This window comes from Lagenorhynchus albirostris, chromosome 3 (genome assembly GCF_949774975.1).
Source record: "Lagenorhynchus albirostris chromosome 3, mLagAlb1.1, whole genome shotgun sequence".
Lineage (NCBI taxonomy): Eukaryota > Metazoa > Chordata > Mammalia > Artiodactyla > Delphinidae > Lagenorhynchus > Lagenorhynchus albirostris.
In genome coordinates this window covers 127,111,515-127,134,373 of record NC_083097.1, presented here as the reverse complement: position 1 = coordinate 127,134,373, position 22,859 = coordinate 127,111,515, and the positions used below count along the sequence as shown (strand labels likewise).

General features: G+C 43.5%; 2 protein-coding genes across 4 annotated transcripts in view; one reads left to right on the top strand and one right to left on the bottom strand.

Annotated features, from left to right (window-relative positions):
• The window catches only part of SLC36A1 (solute carrier family 36 member 1), a 145,634-nt gene extending 128,807 nt beyond the window's left edge, over positions 1-16,827 (bottom strand). For 2 of the 3 annotated variants that reach the window (XM_060144063.1, XM_060144062.1), the window contains exons 1-3: positions 16,722-16,827; positions 5,911-6,058; positions 766-856 (exon numbers count right to left, since the gene is read on the bottom strand). In XM_060144063.1, the coding sequence (XP_060000046.1) occupies positions 766-856; positions 5,911-6,053 (234 nt within the window). In that variant the 5' untranslated portion in view covers positions 6,054-6,058; positions 16,722-16,827. Of the gene's footprint in view, positions 1-176; positions 221-765; positions 857-5,910; positions 6,059-16,721 lie in introns of those variants that run through there. The other variant, XM_060144064.1, reaches the window with a different exon arrangement.
• An 810-nt stretch (positions 16,828-17,637) lies between these two features.
• The window catches only part of SLC36A2 (solute carrier family 36 member 2), a 75,077-nt gene continuing 69,855 nt past the window's right edge, over positions 17,638-22,859 (top strand). Inside the window, exon 1 of the mRNA XM_060144059.1 lies at positions 17,638-17,857. The gene's annotated coding sequence lies outside the window, so the exon portion shown is untranslated. The remainder of the gene's footprint in view (positions 17,858-22,859) is intronic.

The following is a 22,859-nucleotide window of genomic DNA, read 5'->3' as shown; positions in this document are numbered from 1 at the left end:
GAGGAGAATGACACAAGATAAGGCTATTCCGAGACTGTTGCCAGTCGGCAGAATAGAAGGCTCCTGGGACTGTGTGGGAAGAAGAGACAGGCTAAGGGGTGGTGGAAGGGGGAGAGTTGTCTCCAGAGCAATGCCACAACACCGTCCTTAGCGGAGGACAATCCCCGTCTCTAAGCTTCTCCAAGTTTAAAAGAAACCAGAATGGCTTTGGATAGGCAGCCTATAGGGGGAGAATCATGAAAGGAAAAAAATAAGATTCTCAGAGTTGGCCATCTAAGGGTAGGGCATGGAAGGACTGTGTAGAAAATGGACAGACTTCTGCTACTAACTCATTAGTTAATATTATTGATAGAAACTTCCAGAAACTTTTCAAGTACCTCCTCCTCGCCTCAAAGTAAGCTCCATGAGGAAAGGAATCATTGTCTGTTTTTATTCACTGATAATATTCTAAGAGTCTAGAACAGTGCCTGGCACATAGAAGATCCTCAATAAATATCCTTAGATGATATGTATATGTATAACTGATTCACCTTGTTATAAAGCAGAAACTAACACACCATTATAAGGCAATTATACTCCAATAAAGATGTAAAAAATATATATATATCTTTAGATGAATGAACACCTGAACTTTGCTTTTTCTCAACTGAATTTGAAAAAGAAAAGCTTCCCATTTTAAAATGTTTTCCATGAAGTAAATGAAAATAAAACCACTGTCTCCTAAAATGTGTCACAATACTTCCTTGCACCGACACAGACCCTTACCAAGATGCCTGCATTTTTCACGGCCAGAGGCAGCCCCAGGAGTCCTGTGCCAATGTTGCCTTTTAATAGGTGGATCAGGGTCTGGAACCATCTGAAGTGGGAAGAAGGCAGACAAGGGCATGTTAACAATAATGAGAGCTAGCATTTACTGAGCACTTAGCACTGTGCTAAGTGCCTTCATGAGTTATCTCATTCAATTTCCAGAACAACCCTATGAGATAGGTATTAACTTCACCTTATGCATGAGGGAGCAACTTGCTCAAGGCCACGTACCTTGAGTGTGAGCCTAGATTCAAACCCAGGCTGTCTAGCCCCTGAGCCCACTCTCTTAGTCACTGGGCTATAAACTCTGTTCCCTGAAGCATCTGAAAAGTCCACCTCTCTTGGAGATTACATCAGAGGGACAGTGGGGGTCTGCAGTCCCTGGTGTACTTTTTATTAAAAAAAAAAAAAAGTCAAATGCCTAAGATTGGAGAAGCCCTCTTCACACAGTCACCTAGTTTATCCTTCTGCCTTGAGGACACAGTTTTCCCTCATCTGTTGTACAGACTGTCCACTTGAAGCTGCAACTGTAAAGTCTCTCAAGTGTCCTCATTATTTTTTCACTCAACAAATACCATCTATAATGTGTAAAACATTGTGTTAATGCAATGGTGGAAATCAGCATGAACCAGATACGGACCTCAGTCTCTAAAAACTAATAAAAGTCTCTAAGGAGATAAAGCAGACACGTTAACAACCACCCAAGGTAGAAAGATCCCTGTCCTTGGAAGAGTCCAGGAACAGTGCCCAGGGAGGGGCAGGGAGGTGAGGGTTTGTAGCGTGCAGAGACCTGAGCTGAGCCCAGCTGGGCCCTCCGTAGGGCTCTGTGTGTGTGCCAACAGGGAAGAAGAGCCTGGGAACACTTGCCCAGACACAGGCGTGAGCACCACCACAGAGGAGTGCATCAGCTCTGTGGCCGCTCAGGTTGGGTGAGGGTGGGCATTCCATACAGAATGGGAGCTCCTCAAAGGACTTACGTCAGTGGCCTCATCTTTAGCATTTTCCATCCTCTGTTACTCCAGCAGGATACGGAAAAGATCAAACATGGTACCACAGACTTAATCAGGATTTGGCCCCTGGCACTGTCTGGAAATTCTTCTGTGCAAATAACCTAAATACGTCATAAATGATGCTTCCACATATTTCTTCAAATCTGCAATTCAGTAGAAACTGAAAGCAAGTCATGTGTTAACTTGTAAAGACCGTAATAAATAAGACCCATCTACACTCTCTGGAAAGGAATTTTACTTTCGGTAACCTTTCTCCCTCTATCTCCAGGAAGAAAATCTCTTGACCTTCCTACCGTCTCCCAAGCTTCTCAGGCAAGATGAAGAAAACTGCTTCAAGTCTGAATGAGAAGAGGCAAGCGCTCTCCTGGATTAAACTAAAGGACAGTAAGGGTCCAGGGGTGACTCATTCATTATCAGTGGCCAGTGACCAGGAGATTAAGTGCAGGATGATGGACTAAGCAAATTTCTATCTTGGCCAATGTTTAATCCACTTAAGGGCAAAGATAAGCACTGTATCCAAACCACCTGCCTACCAGAGGCCTCCCCAAAATGCCTCTGAGCTGGGTTTCATGGGAGATCAGGTCCCTCCAGCCCTGGCTCTGCCATTAACTCCATATGGCAATTCCCTTCCCTTCTCCGGTCCTGTTCTCTCATCTGTAGAGTGAGGGGACTGGACCAGAACACCGCACTTCAGCTCTGAAACAGCAGGATTCCAGGCAATTGACCAAAATCATGCTTTTTAATCAATGGCCATGAGCTGGGATTACCCAAACCCATATGACCTATCACAAAATCAACTCCATGGACTGCAGAGTCTTAACTGCAGGGGGTGGGAGGGAGAAATAAGCCTCACACATCTCTGTCATCTCTTTACGCTCCAAATCTGTTCTTGTATACTTGTTTGGTCTTAGGTCCCCTTTATACACTTATGAATTATTGAGGATCCCAAACAGTTTTTGCTTATATGGATTATGTCTGCTGACATATATTATATTATAAATTAAACCAAGAAATTTTAAAACATTAATTTAAAATAACAATGAACCTATTACATGTTAATATAAATAACCAATTTTTAACAAAAAGTAATCTATTTTCCAAAAAGTATAATGTGAGAAGAAGGACACTATTTTCCTTCTTTGCAAATCGCTTTAATGTCTTGTTTCACATCTGGACTATCTACTTCTGCATTCAAGCTGTTGTGATATGTTGTTTTGGTGGAAGTACCTGAAGAAAATCTGTCCTCACACGGACATGTAGTCAGTATGTATCTTAATAGCCTCTTCCGACAATTGTGATAATTTTTCTTTGATACTACACCAAAACTCGACACATGGAGTGTCTTAGAAGCTAGTTGTAATGTGGAATCTGACTTTTTCATCCTCTCTTACACGAAAACCCACTGGTAATCTTGCTCCTTGGATGGATCTTTTACCCACGCACAATTTTCTAACATCGCCCTTTGGTCACCTGGGAAGATACTGATTCCCTGAGCTACGTGGATCTTCCAACTGCTGGCACATTTCATTACACGACATCAAAAAAAGTCACATTCATTAATATCATTCCTAATCTCATCAGAAAAGTCTTTGAGTAGAGGGAAGCTGTCAAGGTCACAGTGCTGGATACGAGTTTTTTTTTTTTTTTTTCTGATTTTGCTCGAAAGCTCAAATTTCATTGTGGGCAACAAATACTACTGATTGTTTTTCTTGAGGCGACGGTCTCATTACTGTCATTTTCAAGAAAATGTCTGCCCAGTACTCAGGTCTGAATGACCTATACTTTGTTAGCTGTTCAGTAGAAGTATTGCATGTGTACTTTCCATTTTGGCACACAGAATATTAAAAGACCTGTACCGAAGGGTCAAGATTTAACAAAATTAGTAATTTGACTGCTTCATCAAGGACGTGCTTAAGTGAAACCGGCTTATCCTTTGTATACGTATATGTGTGACGGTGAAAAATACGATGACAAGCATAATTTGGTGCCACCGCCTTGATTTACACTAAGGCGCCAGCAATTTTACCCATCATTTCTTCTGAACTGTGACTGCGAATGTCAACACAGTGGAAAAACAAATCGCAGCTTAGTATTATTATGAAAACAGTTTTGACTTCGTGGGCTTCTTAAAATGGTCTTGGGAGCCCTGAAGGGTCTGAAGACCATACTTTGCACGTGGCTGCTCCAGGTCACCTACAGAAGACCAGTTTCAGTCAACTGGTTTCTCAGCCTGCCAGCCTGGAGAAAAAGTACCAAAGCCTGATCAAGAGCAGGATAATGTAGCTCAATAGGGCAACAAGAAAACTTTGCCCAAAAGAGTAAAAAATGAGGCTGTCATCAAAGCAGTCGACAGCTTGATAACATTCAAGTGTTAGGAAATACCCTCACCAAACACATCATCATGGAAGCATCTGGGGTTCCTATCTGCACCCCTGATTAGGGATTTTTACTGAGCCCTAAACCCTTAGAAGAGCCTGGTGTGTACATGCTTTTTGTACATGGAACGAAGTACATATACTTTGCTTCTTGTACTTCGTTCCATGTACTTTTTACATATTCCCTGGCAGTCCAGTGGTTAGGACGCCACGCTTTCACTGCCAGAGCCCGGATTCAATCCCTACCTGGGGAACTAAGATCCCGCAAGCCTCACGGCCAAAAAAAATAATGACAAAAAAAAGAAAAGAAAAAATAAATATGAAAATCTAGACCCCATACGGCAAGCACTGCGTAGACAAGCTGATGCCTAAGAACAAGGAGCAAAAACTGGAAAGGAAACTAGAGAGAGAGAAGCTTGGAAGAAGTATTTCACAGTAACAAGAGTGACTTCTGAAGGGAAGCTATCAAATGTCATTGGCTGCATCTGACACTCCTTCCACCTGGGGGAAGCCAATTAGGTAGGTAAGGTTAGGGCAAAAAGAGGACAGACAGTCCTCACTGCTGCCAGTTGTGGTCTAAGCAATATTTTCCATCAGCTAACACTGCAAGCAAATGGGGGAATCTAAAATAGCATGCCACAGGAGAAAGAAGTTACGGAGACTGAATCTTTATGAGCAGAAAACCAGCTAGAGGTGGAGAGGGGCTTATAACGTGGGCCAACCATCTCCTCTAGTTCTGAGTTCACGAGGGAAAATGCCCTGCACGAGGAGAGATTGCAGCTGGGTGGAGCTTCACCAGTAATGAACTCCAAGAGAAGCTTCCATGGTCTCCTTGGGCAGTCACAGTGGGACAGTGTGAGTCAAGAACGTAATGGATCCCTCTGTTAAGTCACACCCAACCCACAAGGGAACACAGAGCAGGTGATGGCAAAGCTTGAGGAATAAAGAGAAGGGCTGCAAAAGATGGAATGCTGGGGTCCAGAGAAAATGTCGGGGCTCTGCTGACTTTCAGAACTGAGCCAGACAACTCAGTGGAGTAGAAAACCCTCCTCTGAAACTTTTCATTTGAACAGTGAGTCGGTATAGCTTCACGGGGTAGGGGGGGTCCTCAATTTTATCTTACATTTGGAAAAACTGAGACCCATAGAGGGCCAAACTCACCCAGATGAGACTTGGAATTCAGTTTCCAGGGGTAAGACTTAAGCCCTCCCAAGGGCATGCAAAGCAGATCACCTTTAACAAGGCCTTGAATGTTTTAAGGGCAGGAGAAGTTATTCCTCCCTCTTCCTACTTCTTCCGCCAAATGTCCCAGTTGATTGGTGATGGGGACGGAAGTCTGGGGGAGACTTTGCAAAGGAGGCTTCCAATTGGACTCGGAGGCATGTAAGGTTCTAGCACAGACGACTCATGGCTCTAAATTAAGAGAATGTTCTCTCTAGAAGTTTTTCTGATGTTCAGGCTCTTACTCGGCACCAGCCTTCTGGGACCACACAGGTGAAATGAACAAAGACTAAGAAACAGACTAGAGAGTGGCAGACAAGAAGCGCAAATCTCAGCACCATTACTCACTCAATCTCTTTACCTCTTACTTTCACCTGTAAAGTAGGGAACTGATAAAAATAGGGGAGCAAAAATAACTCTAATGGAGATTACGTTACTAATACAGAATTTAGGAATACGAACCCCACCCAGGAGCGTAGACAGGAACAGCTACTTACGTTGTGCTGTTGCTTTCCCCGAACCGCTGGTAGGATCCCGGGGAAGAGAAGCTGTTCAGGCCTTCGGACGGACTCTCCTCCGGGCTCACGTCGGTGGAGCTGTAGTCACGGTAGTCCTCGTTCCGAAGTCTCTGCGTGGACATGGTAACTGGGGGGACAGGGGCAGTGCTAAGACCTCCAGTGGCTGGGGCCTTTAGCTCCAAGCCTGGAGTCGGCTCTGGGGCAGAAGCAGCCATTGCCACAGTAGTTCAGTGACAGCTGCACTATGGATTAAGTACAATGAGGTTGCCTGATACCAAGAGAAATGAAAAAGGTACAAAGTACACATGGGCGGGCTGAGCTCTCTTGGCTTCTCCCTCGCAACCTATCTAGTCGGTGCCACACTCATAAGTTTCTAAATTTGCCCGCACACCTGGACAGAGCAAAGGTGAGGCACGGCTTGGGAGGGATGGGGGAAGACGCAAACAGGCACTTCTAGGCAGCCTTTCCCATTCCTTAGGTTGGGATTAACGACCCCTTCCTTTGAGCTAATTTCTTGGACCCTGAACAATACTGACATTGTATCTACATCCACCTTCCCCAAGAGCAAGCTCTCAGAGGATGGGAACCTAAATATTCCTAGCTGTATTCTGTTTTTCCTCTACATTCGGTCCAGAAAGAGCCTCTTCTGCATTCCAGAAATCCCTTCTAGATCATCTAATTCTGCTCAAACTTGCCACCAGGCCCCAGAGCCACAGATGACCTTCTCTTTCTCTCTGCCGTGATTTCTGGTATGTCCTATACTCTTTGGAGGTCATCAGTGATGCTCATTCCCTCATCCTAGGACTCTTTTCTTGCAACCAGCCTGCATACTGAGAAATGGCAGCTGAAAGCAGCACAAAGGATGACCAGGAGCATGAGACGTGCTCACCACTGGCCCTTGTAGCAACATCTCCCCGACGCAACCCTTCTCCTTTTTTGCCGATTTTTCAAAAGCTGGTGAAAGAAGAAACCCTTCCTATTGTGTGCTGAGGAAGGATGGTGAGGGTGGTGTCCCATGAGTGGAGTTTTTAATAATTATACACCAGAAAAGAGAAATACAAGGACTTCGCTAAGATACACTATAAGGATACATTTTGAGAGCTGTGTAGGCTCCCAGAATCCCAGAGGCGGTTGCTAAAAGAGCCTTCGGAGGTCACACCAAACGACTCATTTCACAGATGAAGAATCGTTCCCCCAGAAGATGAAGGGACCTGCTCTGCTACAGCCAGGTAGCACCAAGCTGTAAACATACATCCTGACGCCCTGCCTAAATCTGGAAACACCTACTGAATACACTGCCAGTTGCAGTGATGGAATATCATAATGAAAGAGAGTCAACTTCCTCCAAGAATCCGCAGTCAAGTAAGGAAGAAAAGGCTCATGAACATTAAAAATTACCAATAAAAATCCTTCCGACACTCGGCAGACTGGCACAACCAGCTGCCTATAAGGGGCTCTCCCCCAGCACGTGGCTGGATGCCCATCCTTAGTCTGATGTGCTATCTCAGATGCCTGGTGAAGAGACAGGACCTCTGATGGCCATCACAACACACCGTCCCGCCCAACACCCATCACTAGCTGCCAGAGGATAGACAGCTCTGTGTCAAGTGCTCCCAGAGGTCCAGTCCCAAGGGACTCTTTGGAAACGGACCCCACCTAGCACCTGAGTGATCCAAGGTTGATCTCATTTTCTCCCACCAACTATAATGGAGGAAGGACCCCACGTAATCTCACGACGAAAGTGCTTCCAAAGCCAGTGAAGGGCTTGGAAGTCCCAGAGAGGATCCTGCCTCACTTCACCACCATAGCCGACTTTGCTAGATATCTAAGTCAGCATCATTTACTCACGTGGTGGAGGAATTCAAGGAAGTCATCTAAGCTCTGGGGCAATGAAATTCTTAAGAGGGCCAGGAAACAAAAAATCTATTTAGTATCTCAATATGAACAGTTGAAAGCTGCTATTCAGGCAAAAGCAATTAAATTAATTTCTATGAATGTCAGAAGGCCTGGGTGCTAAAGCTGCCTCTAACACCAGTTTGCTCAGTAGCCTGGAACAATTCTCCTTATTTCTCTCGGGTCTTAGTTCCACATGCTCAAAAAGACGGGGCTGGGGCTTCCCTGGTGGCACAGTGGTTGGGAGTCCGCCTGCCGATGCAAGGGACGCAGGTTCGTGCCCCAGTCCGGGAGGATCCCACATGCCGCGGAGCGGTTGGGCCCGTAGGCCATGGCCGCTGGGCCTGCGCATCCGGAGCCTGTGCTCCGCAATGGGAGGGGCCACAGCAGTGAGAGGCCGGCGTACCGCAAAAAAAAAAAAAAAGGCGGGGGTGGGGGGTACGGTGTACTAAACTATTGCTCTAATATTCCAGGAATCAATTAATGCAATTCTTTATGCAAACAGCAGCTAATTTCTAGTCTCTTCCAATACACCAAAAGCATCTGAGGAACAGAGCCTTCCAGGTGAACCCTGCATATTACTGAGGGAGAGGGACAGAAAACAGGCACTGACAAGTTCCCCAATCCCTCCCCATCAACCAAAAACCACTCTTGCTTACTTGGTACAGACGCTCAATTTATTTCAAACACTGTAAAGAGGCCTCTTTATGTTGTGACCCACAGCAGATTATCACTAAGAAAACTGCTCAGAAAGAAGCTGAAATCTACAGATCAAAAGTCCAATGAACAACTGCAGGATGTGGAAGATGTGGCTTGGCAACTGTGTGCATGTTGAAAAAGGAAAAAAAAAATGCTACTTATGGGTTTTAGTTGATAAGCTCAACAGAAATCAATGATATCATAATAGATGCCAATTCAGCTAATGCAATTCTTGGTTGCACTACAACAAGAGAGAACCCCAGGGAGATGACAGACTGTTCTTTTTTGCCATACCTTGTACTCTGTTCCAGGCAGCACGCTATAAAGGGGATAATGATAAACTGCGGTATAGCCAGGGGTCAGCACCAAGGTCATGAGGGGGAAGAAAACCAGCTAAATAAAGAACGGTTGGAAGCCCTGAGAAGTTTCAACCTGGAGAACTGGCAACTCGGGAGGTAAAAAAACTGTCTTTAAAATCTGTCCTAGGGATCAGATTTGCTCTGTGGAGCCTCAAAGATTAGTCAGAAACAGGATCAGTAGGTGGAAAGTAAAGGGAGGCAGGTCCTTGGCTAGACATAAGAAAGACAATTATCAAAAGGAGTTGTCCAGAGCTTCTCTGGTGGCACAGTGGTTAAGAATTCACCTGCCAATGCAGGAGACGTGGGTTCGAGTCCTGGTCTGGGAAGATCCCACATGCCACGGAGCAACGAAGCCTGTGCACCACAACCACTGAGCCTGCACTCTACAGCCCATGAGCCACAACTACTGAGCCTGCATGCCACAACTACTGAAGCCCGTGCGCCTAGAGCCCATGCTCTGCAACAAGAGTAGCCACCGCAACGAGAAGCCCGCGTACCACAACAAAGAGTAGCCCCCGCTCGCAGCAACAAAGACCCAATGCAGCCAAAAATAAATAAATAAATTTATTTTTAAAAAAAAAAAGGGGAGTTGTCCAGATGGATCGCTCTAGGAGATAGTTCCTTATCCCTGGAAAGATCTAAGCAGAAGCCCCTCTCAGAGCTGCTAAGCAGGAATTGAAGCACTGTAGAGGGTGGGTGCGGTCACTCCCTGGAGTGCCTTCTAGGGTTCTTTCTGGCAACCAAGGCGTCCTCCTCTTCTCTCTAGCTGTCCCCACTGAGTGCAAGCCTCCATGGACACCTTGCCTTGGGCTCTCTGTGATGAAACCTGGTTTCTACCGTCTAGTGCTATAATTGCCATTTCCTGCCCTGTGGGAGATTTTATTAGACCCTGTTAACTGTCTAAATGAGTATGGACAGTTAATATTTAAGAGTTGTAATATTTAAGAGTTCAAGACCAGCTCTTCCTTCAGGTTCTTGAGGACAATGGACAGAGTTTATACAATATGTGTGGCCCATCAACACAAAGTAAAATCTCCATAAGATATTTAGACTCAAAAGAGTGTACTAAGGGGCTTCCCTGGCAGTCCAGTGGCTAAGACTCCACACTTCCAGTGTAGGGGGCGCGGTTTGATCCCTGGTCAAGAAACTGAGATCCCACATGCCACGTGGCACAGCCAAAAAAAAAAAAGTGTACTACATGAGAAAAGTCTGCATGTTTACTGGCAAACATATATATGTATATATTGTTTTCTTCAAGTGTACATTCAACCAAAATTGCATTGAAATACCAACTATTTGTATAACCCTGATAAATTTCCTTATATAAACTATTTTTAATTAATCAATATTCTCATTATTTTAAGGTTTTGTTCCACTTATTTTATATCTACTCTTCCTTGAATCTACACAGTACACACACTGATGATCTTTAGTTGTAATACAGTAATATAATGGTCCATCATTATATTAATAAAATAATTTGCTTCACTAGCTCCCAACTGTTGGCTTTTGAGCTTTTTTTTTTGGACTATCTTACATCATAGCTAAAAAAATTCCTACAGTTTCTAGTTTTCAAGTCATATCCTTGGAGTAAAGCTAGATGAATAGGCTTTTCTATGGTTATCACCATACAAATGACTGAACTAACATACAGTGTCACTAGCAATATATGGACATGCCTATCTTTTCATAACCCTGCCAACTTTGGATTTTACCTTTTTTTTTTTTTTTTTTGGGCCACACTGTGCACGCAGGTTGTGGGATCTTAGTTCCCCGACCACGGATTGAACCTGGGCCCCAGCAGTGAAAGCACTGAGTCTTAACCACTGGACTGCCGGGGAATTCTTGGATTTTATCATTTTTATTTTTGCTATTTCTGATGAATGGGGGGCTCCTTGTATTTATTTTATTTTACGTCTCTTTAATTTCCAACAAAGACCACTGATAATAAAAACTGTAAGAGCATCTCTCCCCCACCTACCAGACTCATACTTTTGGAAATACTAAACTCATTTTTTAACTTACTTTTGAATATACTAAAATGTTCTCAAGATAGCTATTTAAGACTTAGTGATTAAATTCTATTTCAAATTCAGTACAATAAACAAGATAAATTCCAATAACGGAAGGAGAATCCATCTGTATGAGTTTGTAGGTCTCTTTCAGGGCACACAGGAAGGTCGGGGAGAGGAAAGGAGAGGAGGGAGGGAGAGGCAGTACTAAAGTGTTAGCTTCATTACTAAAATTTAAACAATACTTCTAAGGGTGACTTGTAAACACATAAAAAATTATCCTCTAAAAACCATTAGAACTAATAAGTTCAGCAAAGTTGCAGGATATAAGATCAATATACAAAAATCAGTTGTATTTCTTTGTACTTTCAGTGAACAATTTGAAAACAAAATTGAGAAAACAGTTCTATTTACAATAGCATCAAAATGAATCAAATATTCAGGAAGAAATTTAGCCAAGTAGGTGTAAGACTTGTACATGAAAACTATAAAACATTGTTGAAAGAAATTAAAGAAGACCTAAATAAATGAAAAACATCCCAATATTCATGAATTAGAAGATTTAATACTGTTAAGATGGCAATATTCCCTAAATTGATCCACAGATTCAATTGAATCCCTATCAAAATCCCAGCTGCCTTTCTGCAGAAATTAACAAGCCAATTCTAAAATTCATATGGAAATTCAAGAGGCCCAAATTAGCCAAAACAATTTTGGAGAAAAAGAACAAAGTTGGAGGACTTCCCAATTGCTACACAAAGCTACAGTGACCCCAAGACAATACAGTATTGGCATAATGACAGACAGATAGATCAACAGAATAGAATTTAGAGTCCAGAAATTAACTCTCATACCTACGGTCAATTGATTTTTGACAAGGGTGCCAAGACAATTCAATGGAGGAAAAAATAGTCTTTTCAACAATTGACACTGGGACAACTGGATATCCACGTGCAAAAGAATGAAGTTGTAACTCTACCTCACACTATATATAAAAATTAACTCAAAATAGGTCAAAGACCTACATGTAGGGGCTAAAACTATAAAAACTCTTATTAGAAAACATAGGTATAAACTTTTGTGACCATGGATTAAGCAGAGTTTCTTATATACGACAGCAGAAGCACAAGAAAAAATAGGTAAATTAGACCTAATCAAAATTTGAAATGTATATGCCTCAAAGGATACCACCAAGAAAGTGAGAAACAACCCACAGAATGGGAAAAATTTTCTCCAAATATATTACACTTCAATAATAAAGTGAAAACCCAATTAAAAAATGGGCAAAGGATCTGAATAATATTTCACCGAAGATGTGAAAATGCCAATAATCATCTGTAAAAATACTCAATATCCTTAGCCATCAGGTAAATGAGAAACAAATATCACAATGAGATACCACTTCACACCCACCAGCATGGCTAGACTCAAAGACAGATAATAATAAGTATCCACAAGGATGTAGACAAATTGTAGAGGGTTCCCTCTAACACTGCTGGTGGGAATGTAAAATGGTGCAATCACTTTGGAAAACAGTCTGGCAGTTCCTCAAAAGGCTAAACATAGTTACCATATGATCCAGCAATGCTTCCACTCCTAGGTACATACCAAAATGAAAATGTATGTCCATAGAAAAACATACACACAAATGTTCATAGCAGCATTATTCCTAGTAGCCAAAAAAACCCCTGATAAATGGATAAATGAAATGTGGAATATTCATACAATGGAATATTATTCAGCAATAAAAAGAAATGAAATACTGATAGATGCTACAGCACAGATGAACCTTGAAGACATTATTCTAAGGGAAAGAAGTCAGTCACAGAGGATCATATAGTGTATGATTTCATTCATATGGAAGTTCAGAATAGGGAAACCTATAGACAAAAAGTAGATTAGTAGTTGCCTAGAGTTTGCGGTAGGGAGTTGGGAGGGATTAGGGGGTGACAGCTAAAGGGTTCAGAGTTTCTTTTGGGTGATGAAATGTTCTAAAATTGATTGTGTTGACGGCTGCACAACTTTGTGAGTTCAGTGGAAAAGCTATTGAATTGTACACTTTAAATGGATGAATAGTATGCTATGTGAATTATATCTCAATAAAACTGCCAAAAAAAAAACCCAACAGATTTCTGGGCCAATCTGATTCAGCCTGAGCATTTTAATTTTAACGAGCTTCTCAGATGATCCCGATTACAGGCAGATTTATATAAAGCACTATGAAAAAAAACATATAGGGCTTCCCTGGTGGCACAGTGGTTGAGAGTCCGCCTGCCGATGCAGGGGACACATGTTCATGCCCCAATCCGGGAGGTTCCCACATGCCACGGAGCGGCTGGGCCCGTGAGCCATGGCTGCTGAGCCTGCACGTCCAGAGCCTGTGCTCCGCAACGGGAGAGGACGCAACAGTGAGAGGCCTGCATACCGCAAAAAAAAAAAAAATACATAAAAAAAAAAAAAAATATATATATATATATGATCTTATGATAGGTATACTACAGGCCTCACCTCCTACCAAAGTTCATGGATTGGTGATAATACGCAGACTAAAAGTGCTACCTATTATTCTGAAACAATTACATTCTCTGGAACCCAGAGAAACAGCGAATTCTCTAGATATACGTTCTCTTCTCTGTTGCTGGAATTCCAAAAACACGAACAAGGACACAGACTGTGTTCCTATATGTGGTCTACAGGGAGGGAAGTGAACATTTCTGACATCCACAAGATTTATTGTAGAGGACATCAGATAGGACTCCATCCGATCTACCAAAAAAGTACATTCCCTAACTTGAGACTCCTGCCTGAGAGGCTCTGGTGCAAGGACAGCCGCAAAACAGCTGCTGACATCAGCAGGCTCTGCACGGAAGCAGCTGAAAGAGCAAACACACTCACTTTTTACCCACAATTATAAAAACCTCTAAATGTTAGGACCAGGCATGACTGACAGGTAACCAAGCTCCAGTTTCCCATTTATAGGTGAGAAAACCAAGCCCCCAGCTGGCTAACAGTTTGGAATTAGAATACAGCATATCCGATTCCTAGTCCAGTGTTCTTCCTAACACACCATCTATTCTCCCCAAAATCTCCCTGGGAACAAAGCTGGGGCAGGATTAGGTCTACAGGGGGAATCCTGAATAATAAAAAGTACATGAGTTCAGAGCCTAGTTGTGTGACCCTGATCTCCCTTTGTCTCAATTTCCTCATCTGAAAAATGTCATTGAGAATGCTTACATAAAAAAAAAAAAGAATGCTTACATCACAATATTGTTACAAGGTAGAAGGAAAAGATGTTAATTATGTTGCCTGGTACATAATGGACCCTCACTAATGGCAGCAACTGTGTTATTACCAGAGAGAAGTTCAAGGACGGAAGTCAGAAGTTCAAGTCAGGGGGTCACTACACAAATAAAGCGCTGCAGGACTTCCTCCATTCCATCACTCTGGAGAGCTGAGCCAGGTCTCCATCTCGGAAACAGTGATCTATGTGCCAAGAGCATCCCAGTAACCCATGTAGACAGATTCCTGAACTTCATGGAAAAGGGAAGCACAGAGGAGTCTTTCCTACTAGAGAGGGTCATTGAGAACTGGCCCCGGGTGTCAAGGATTCCAAGAGAAACGTATGGAAGGAAAAAGAAGAGACAGCACCAAATACAGCATCAGGAGGTTTCTCTTTTGGCATATGCAGAATATCCTATCCACTGGACCCCACACTCATTAAATAGAGACTAGCTTTGTGTGCGCAGACCCAGTAAGGCCCGGCCAAAGGAAGGAGGTACAAGATTCCACCGAGATCTGGGTTAAGACAATGTGAGCTTCCTCTATGGGAAAAAGAGAAAGCTAGCCTAGGACTCAGTGGGTAGTCACACACCTCTGTAAGAAAGTATGAGGACCAGTCAGCAAAAGTAGAAACCAAAGTCCACTCACGCAGCCCAGCTCTAGGATCTCACTTCAGGTCAGGATGGAAAGAAAGAATATACCATTAACAGCAATAACTCTTCAGCATCTGACCCTGGAAGAGGTATCAAGAACTTAAAGAACTGAGACACTCACTGGGGAAGAGAGGAGGGATAAAAGGAAAGAAAAAGTGGAATATTTAACATGAGAATTGTTATCCGAGCAAAGGGGAAAAATAAAGCATTCACAAAAGTGGACCTCGGTTCCATCTACTCTACCTCACATTCCACATGCTAACAAGTCCAGTCCTAGAATTTCAAAGAACTTCTGAGTTAGAAGAAAACTGAATTTTTTTTTTTTTTTTTTTTTTTTTTTGCGGTACGCGGGCCTCTCACTGCTGTGGCCCCTCCCGCTGCAGAGCACAGGCTCCGGATGCGCAGGCCCAGCAGCCATGGCTCACGGGCCCAGCTGCTCCACGGCATGTGGGATCCTCCCGGACCAGGGCACGAACCCGTGTCCCCTGCATCTACAGGCAGACTCTCAACCACTGCGCCACCAGGGAAGCCCGAAAACTGAAAATTTTACCTAGTCTGACCCTCTACCCAACACAATGACCTAATCTACAACATTCCCAAAAGTAATTGCCCAGTGACAATGACCTCCAGAGACAGGCACTGCCATGCTCTGTGTTGCAACATGCTAGAGCGCTAATTCTTTTCAAGTTTTATGGTCACCCCCAAACCACTTCCTTTATGGTACTTCCATCCACCGTCCCAGTTGTGGTCTCTGGAACATTACAAAAGAAATGGAATCCACCTCCTTACACTGCCTTTAAAATAGACAAAGCTCTGAGCACGTCAAGCTGCCACAGGGATGAGGCCAAATGAACAGATACATGCTTTAAAGGGAAAACAAGGACTCAAGAGCAGACAATTATAAATGGCACAATCAGAAAACAAAGGGAGAGAGACTTAATATGATCATCAGAGCAGGCTCTGTTGCATAAGGCCTCCACCCCAAACAGTCTCAAACCCAGAGGGAATGGTTAAGTCTTTTGTGTCCTCTTGACTTCAAGAACATCTTTTAAAAAAACACACTCTAAACATACAATCACGTTAATTACTGTAGACTAGCCTCTCAACAAGAATCAAAGAGGGCCTTGATCATATTTAAAATAATAAAAGTCAAAAACATTTTCAGCTATCAGCATTTAGCTTAGATATAATACAGAGATAGGTAGAAAGAAGAGGTGGATTTCATGATAACCTAGAAATAAGTAGAGAAACTGCTTCCTGGACAACTGAATTAAACCTTTTTGCAAGGGAAATACTAATATACAGGAGAAAAAATCTCTCTGAATAGACAACAAACAGACTGAGATGCAGAGAATGTCACAGCAGAAGGAGACCTTAGGGATTCCACCCCATCACTGTTCAGACTGGGAAACCTAAACCCAAGCAAGGATGGGAGTCACCCAAGGTTGCAAAGCAAGTGTCAGAACTAGAACAAAATCTCCTGATTCCCCAGTCTCAGGTCTTTCCATTACACCACGCTGCTATCTTCTTTTGGCAAGCAAAACATCCATCCGAATGACCAGCATTCCCCAAATCTAACAAGCTATATTAAAAATAAAGCAAAGGTCTTGACATTCTTCAAGTTAATGTTAGGGCTCTCCACAACCTCAGCTGTGAGCCACCTACCCTCCCGGGAGCATACTCTGCTTCTTATTTCATATTTTGGTATGACTTACACAAAATTGCAGAACGCTTAGAAACAAAACCTACAGAATGATGAGTTTGCAGAAAAATCGGTGAACACTGAATCAGGGAACCACACCCAGAGTCAAGTCGATCCCGGCGGCGATGGAGAATGCAGAGCTAAAAAGGGAGAGGAATGAAAGAAAAGAGGACAGGAAAAGCGTGCTTTTCACCTGTCAAGTTTTCTGCAGGAGGCAGTGTGGTGAAAAGCAAAAAGCCACTGGAGCTCAGGAGACTTGGATTCTAGTCGCAGGGCTGCGACTAACTCACTGGATGACCTTAGACAACCCCCACCGCTTCTTGGACCTCGATTTCCCCACTGCTCTAGAAAGGGGTTGCAAAAGATAATTTCGCTGCATCGTGGTAGTTTCGGTATTCTATGACCCAAAGACCCGCTATTAGCAAGTCCCAAGCAGGGTTCCCGCAGCTGGCGGGTCACCTGCCCGCGATGTCCGGACCCCTCTAGAAAGCGCTCAACAGAAGCTCTAGCTGGTCATTTCGGGGATTCTTCCCGTCTCGGGACCTCAGTTTCCACACCTGTCAAACAGGTCGGGGAGGTCAAGGGAGACAGCGCGAAGGACTAGGGATTCTCCACCTCCCCTCATCCAGGAGGAGTGCCCGCATCGCACCGCAGCTGCGACCGGGATACCGAGGAGACTCGGACCCGCAGCCTAAGCCGGTCGGTGCCTGACCCGGAGCATCCGCTGAGCCCGGAGGAAGGCGACGTGGGTCCAGCAGAAGGCGACGACCGGCCGTCAGCCCCAGGCCATAAGCGCGCGGACTCACCGCTCGGGTTCCGACTCCGGCTCTGGCTCCAGCTTCAGCGCAGCAGCCCACCACTCCCTGCCTCAGCTCGGAGCCCTAGCCATGCCCACCCTCCGCTGCCCAGCCAGCCGCTTCCGGGCGCCATCACGTGATCCAGGCTCCCAAACCCGAGGCCCGGATCACATGCTCCCGCGCGCGGCTGCTCCTCCCCTCTCGCGGGGCTCGGGGGCTCGGCGGCTCGGCTTCGCAGCACCACCTGGCGACGGGAGCTGCCTCTGCGGGAAGGACGGTGCTCGCGGGATCTGGGCGTGAGCCGCGCGTCGAAGATCCAGGCCCGGCCGCGAGTCCAGAGTCGGAGAGCGCGTTACCCTGAGCTGTGGGCTTGTGAAAGGTGGCTCAGTTTTACCCTAGCCGTACGTTAACACGTCTCACCGAGCATATGTTGCGCTTAATAATCGAGAAATAATGCATCTTTTCCAAACTTTCGTCATACTTTTAAACGTTTGCCCAAACGTGTGGTTGCGACTGGAAATGGGGCAGTGAGGTAAGTCAATACCCTCTTTTTAATATATTTTAAAAATGTAAATAACATTTTTTAATGGCAACAGGGAGTGTATGTCTTATCTACGCTCCTCTTCCCTCCTCCTAGCAGATTTTACTTTTAAAAATTACGGAGCAAAAAAAATAAAAGTTATTGAAACAGGTACAGAATGGATACATCTTAATTATGCTGAGTGAAAGAAGCCAGAAAAAAAAATTCTGTTTATATAATATTCTAGAAATTTTAAAATAATCTACACCGACAGAAAACACATCAGTGGTTGCCTGGGAATGGCTGAGGAGATCAGGAGAGGAGAGAGTGATTATAAAGGGACATAAGGAAACTTTCAAGGTAACAAATATATTCATTATCTTTTAAAAAAATTTTTTTAATATAACTTTATTTATTTATTTATTTATGGCTGCGTTGGGTCTTCATTGCTGCACACCAGCTTTCTCTAGTTTCTGTGAGCGGGGGAGGCTAATCCTCGTTGTGGTGCACGGGCTTCTCCTTGCTGTGGCTTTTCTTGTTGCAGAGCATGGGCTCTAGGCCCATAGGCTTCAGTAGTTGTGGCTCACAGGCTCCAGAGTGCAGACTCAGTAGTTGTGGCACACAGGCTTACTTGGTCCGCGGCCTGTGGGATCTTCCTGGACCAGGGATTGAACCCATGTCCCCTGCATTGGCAGGCCAACTCTTAACCACTGTAACACCAGGGAAATGCTTGCGTAACATTTCTAATAAAAATATGTTACTGCATTATATAATTTTTACTGAATATTTTAACAGCTTTATTGTGGTTTAATTTATATACAATAAACTGCACATAATTAAAGTGTATAATTTGATAACTTTCAACATATATATTCACCTGTGAAACGATCACCACAATCAAGATAATGAACATGGACTTCCCTGGTATATATAAACAGTGAAAATTTCCCTTCTCCCAAATTCACTCTCCTCTCCAAAGATTTACAGTTACCAGCATTTGAGTATTGTTTTCCAAACCCTATGCCATGTATTTATAGAAGTATCTATATATAGGCATGTACAGATGTGTGGTGTTAAAATTTAGAATCATGAATACCAGTACTTACTGTTTTCCTTAAGACTTTTATTCTTCACTGTCTGTACTGTTTAAATTATTTCATAAACATATATTACTTTATGTATATATGTTTAAAATCTCTATATGTTCCATAACCTATATATATATTTTAAAAAATCTATTCCAGTTGATTCATTTCAGCAGGGAAAGAGAAAAGAATGTAGTCAAAATATGAGGATGAATGAATTCATCCCATCCCTGGTAGAAGTCCCCAGTTCATTGACTGCTCAGTGCCAGGAGCTGTGCTTGGAATGCTGCTGAGTACAAGTCTAGGAATGCCCCCTTTAGGTCATCTCCCACCTCAAATTTCATTGATTCTGTGGCTCCTCCTAATGTTTTACCCCAGAAAGGCAGAGCTTGTGAGAACCACATAGCTCCCTATTGGAATTACTGATGGAGGTGGGACTTTGCCATCTGCACCTGGGATGCACTGACTCTAGATAAGGTTCTTACTTCTGTGGTGACCACTACACCTTTATCAGAGAGACCCTTGAGAAAAGGCTGCACAATTTTCAGATACTGTTAGGACTCTATCAACCTCATCATTTTGCAGCCCTAATTAGAAACTAGCATACAATAACATCTCCTTATCTTTCCCAGATAACTTTTCCCCAATATGCAAATCTCCACCTCTGCCCCCACTGTTTACTCAGAAATATAAAGATTTCTAGTGCAAAATGGTTGTGTAAATAACCGCTTTGACTTTTACTCTTAGAAACTGTACAAAAGCAAAAAGGAAAAAAATGCAAATTCTATTTACAGCAAAGCCAGAAGAGAAATATAATCCATAGTTACCAAAATACGTGTAAGGACCAACAAAAGCAGCTGAGATCAGACAGAAGCTGTGCAGGAGAAAGGAGAAGAAACTCAGAGAGGAGTGAGGGGACCCAGGGTGGGGGGTTAGGGGAGAGGGCAGATCTCAGAAAAGCATCAATAAAAACTCTTTCTGAAGGTGAAGAGCTCACTCAGAGCTGCACAGCTTATATCGCCTTTGTTTGAAACAGCGCTCATGGACAGTTCAGCAAGACTAACAACAAAAACTCTCCTGAATCTCATTTAGATCAGGAAAGCCAAAGAGATGAGGATGACAGAAAGAACTGCACGGGTGAGCCATATTTGCAGCAGTCCATCTGTGGCAACAGAGAAGAAAAGAGTGGAAATACATGTGTTGGTGAGGATGTGGAGCAACTGGGACTCTCATCCCTTGCTGGTGGGAGTGTACAATGGTGCAGCCACTTTGGAAAACTTGTTGGCAGTTTTTTACGAAGTTAAATGCATATCTATCCTATGATGGAGCAATTTCACTCTTTTTTTGGGGAGGGGGTACGCGGGCCTCTCACTGTTGTGGCCTCTCCCGTTGCGGAGCACAGGCTCCAGACACACAGGCTCAGGGGCCATGGCTCACGGGCCCAGCCGCTCCACGGCACGTGGGATCTTCCCAGACCGGGGCACAAACCCACGTCCCCTGCATCGGCAGGCGGACTCTCAACCACTGCGCCACCAGGGAAGCCCACAATTTCACTCTTTACCCAAGAAAAATAGAAGCATATCCACACCGGGCCCAGAGCCTGGTGCGTTGGGTGGAAAATTTAAGGAGGGGCTCCCTCTCAGGGTTGTGCAAGTGCAAAGTTGGCACTTATAGGTACACAAGAGTGAGGGCCTCCTTAAATTTTGTGAACTAGGTTTCCCGGCTTGCCTCACCCTAGTCCTGGCTGTGATCCATACAAAGACTTGTAATCACAGGTTCACAGCAAGCAGCTTACTAAAGCTAAATTAGTAACAACTCAAATATTCATCAACAGATGAATTGATAAACAAATTGTGGCATATATAGCAGGAAGGAACTACTGATAAGGATGAATCTCATTATGCTAAGTGAAAGAAGCTAGACACAAGAGACTATATGCTACATGATTCAATTAATACAAATATATAGAATGAGCAAAAACTAATCTAGTGACAGAAAACTGATCAGTGGTTGCTTGGGATGTGTGGGGTGTGGACTGACAGCAAAGGGACTTGAGAGCTTTCCGGGGCAGTGCTAAAATGCTACATCTTGATTGGGATGATGGCTACATAGGCTTAAACGCTGGTCAAAAGCCATTACCTGGACAATTAAAATATATGAACTTTATTGTATTTAAAAGGTTAATTTTAAAATTTGAAAGAGATTACCAGACATCTGAGAAAAGCCTCTAAGAAGAATAATCAAATGCACAAACACATGAAAGCACCTTGGAATGCACAAACACATGAAAGCACGTTGGAAGAAACTATGCAAAACATAAAAGCACAAACTGGGGTCCCACTCCAGAATCTGCATCAGAAACTCCAGCAGTGGGGCCCAGCAATCTGTTTCAATAAGCCCTCCAGGTGATTCTGATGTTGCCTCTTGTTGGAGAAATGCTGCCCTAAAAAACCTCAGAGAGATAAGATGTTGCAATCATGAAATAAAAACAATATGCTTTAAAAAAGAATATTCTGAGAAAAATAAAAATTATAAATTTTATATTTTAAAATTAATTTTAAATTAAAATTTGGAAATTTAAAATATAATAACAGAAATTAAGAATCAAATCAAACAGTAAGAAGATAAAGATGAGGAAACGTGTTCATATTTTTATCAATAAGTATTTATTGAGTATCATTGTGCCAGGCTCTAGGGATACAACAGTGAACAAAATAGACAAAAACCCCTGCTCTTGTGCAGTTTATATTTTAGTGGGAGGAGACAGGCAACAGAAATAACTAAGAATAACTAAGTAATATACATATGTCAGCGGTGCATCTGCTATGGAGAAAAGTAAATCAGGAAAGTGGAAGAGGGAGTCTGGAGGCAGAGGGAAGGGATTGCAACTTTTTAAATAGTCAAGAAAGCTCTCACTGAGAAGATGAAATGTAAATAAACACCTGAAATAGGTGAAGAAACAGGCCATGTGAACACTGGGAAGAGCATTCTGGGCCGAGGGAATAGCATATGCTAAGGCCCTGGGGTGGGACTGCGCCTCTTCCGTTTGAAGAATGACAAGGAGGTCACTGTGGCTGGAGCAAAGAGAGCTAGGGAAAGAGAAGTAGATTAGGTCAGAGCAACAACAAATGGGTGAAAATTGTATAGTGCTCTGTGAGCCACTTTAAGGGCTTTGGCTTTTATTCTGAGTGAGATGGGAAGATACTGGAGGAGTTTCAGCAGAGGAGTGCCATGATCTGATTTGGGTTTAAAAGGATGCTTTGTCTATTGGGTTGATATAGGCAAGGGCAGAAACAGCGAGACCTGTTGGGAGGCAGTTGTAGTAAGCCAGGATAAGATTGTGATGACTTGACAAGAGTGACAGCAGTGAAGGTGGTCAGTTTCTGAAAATAATTTTATCGTAGGTTGGACACATCGATGGACTGGAAGTGGAGTATGAGAGGGAGGAGCCAAACACTTTGGCCTGAGCAACGGGAAAGATAGAGTTGCCTTTTACTAGAACAGAAAGACAGTGGCAGGGGCAGGTTTTGGTGGGGAGCAAGGGGAGCCTGTTGTGTGTGAAGCGCCTGTGAGACATCCAAGGGAAGAGGTCAGGTAGGCATTGGGATGATTGTGGAGAGTACAGAGGTCCAGCCTAGAGATAAAAAATTGGCCATTGTCAGCATATTTATGGTAGTTAAGCAAAGAGACTAGATGAGCTCACCAGGGAAGTGAGTGCAAATAACTATGGGAGGAAATCCAAAAATCAAGTCTAGGAGAGCATAGAGAGATGACTAGGAATGAGCAGAAGGAACCATGAAGGCACGGTCACTGAGCTAGGAGGCAAACCAGAAGTGGTGGTGTCTGGGAAGCCAAGTGAAGAAAGTTTTTCAAGGAGGGGAGAGACTACCTATGTCAAATGCTACTGCTTGTTCACATAAGAAGAGGAC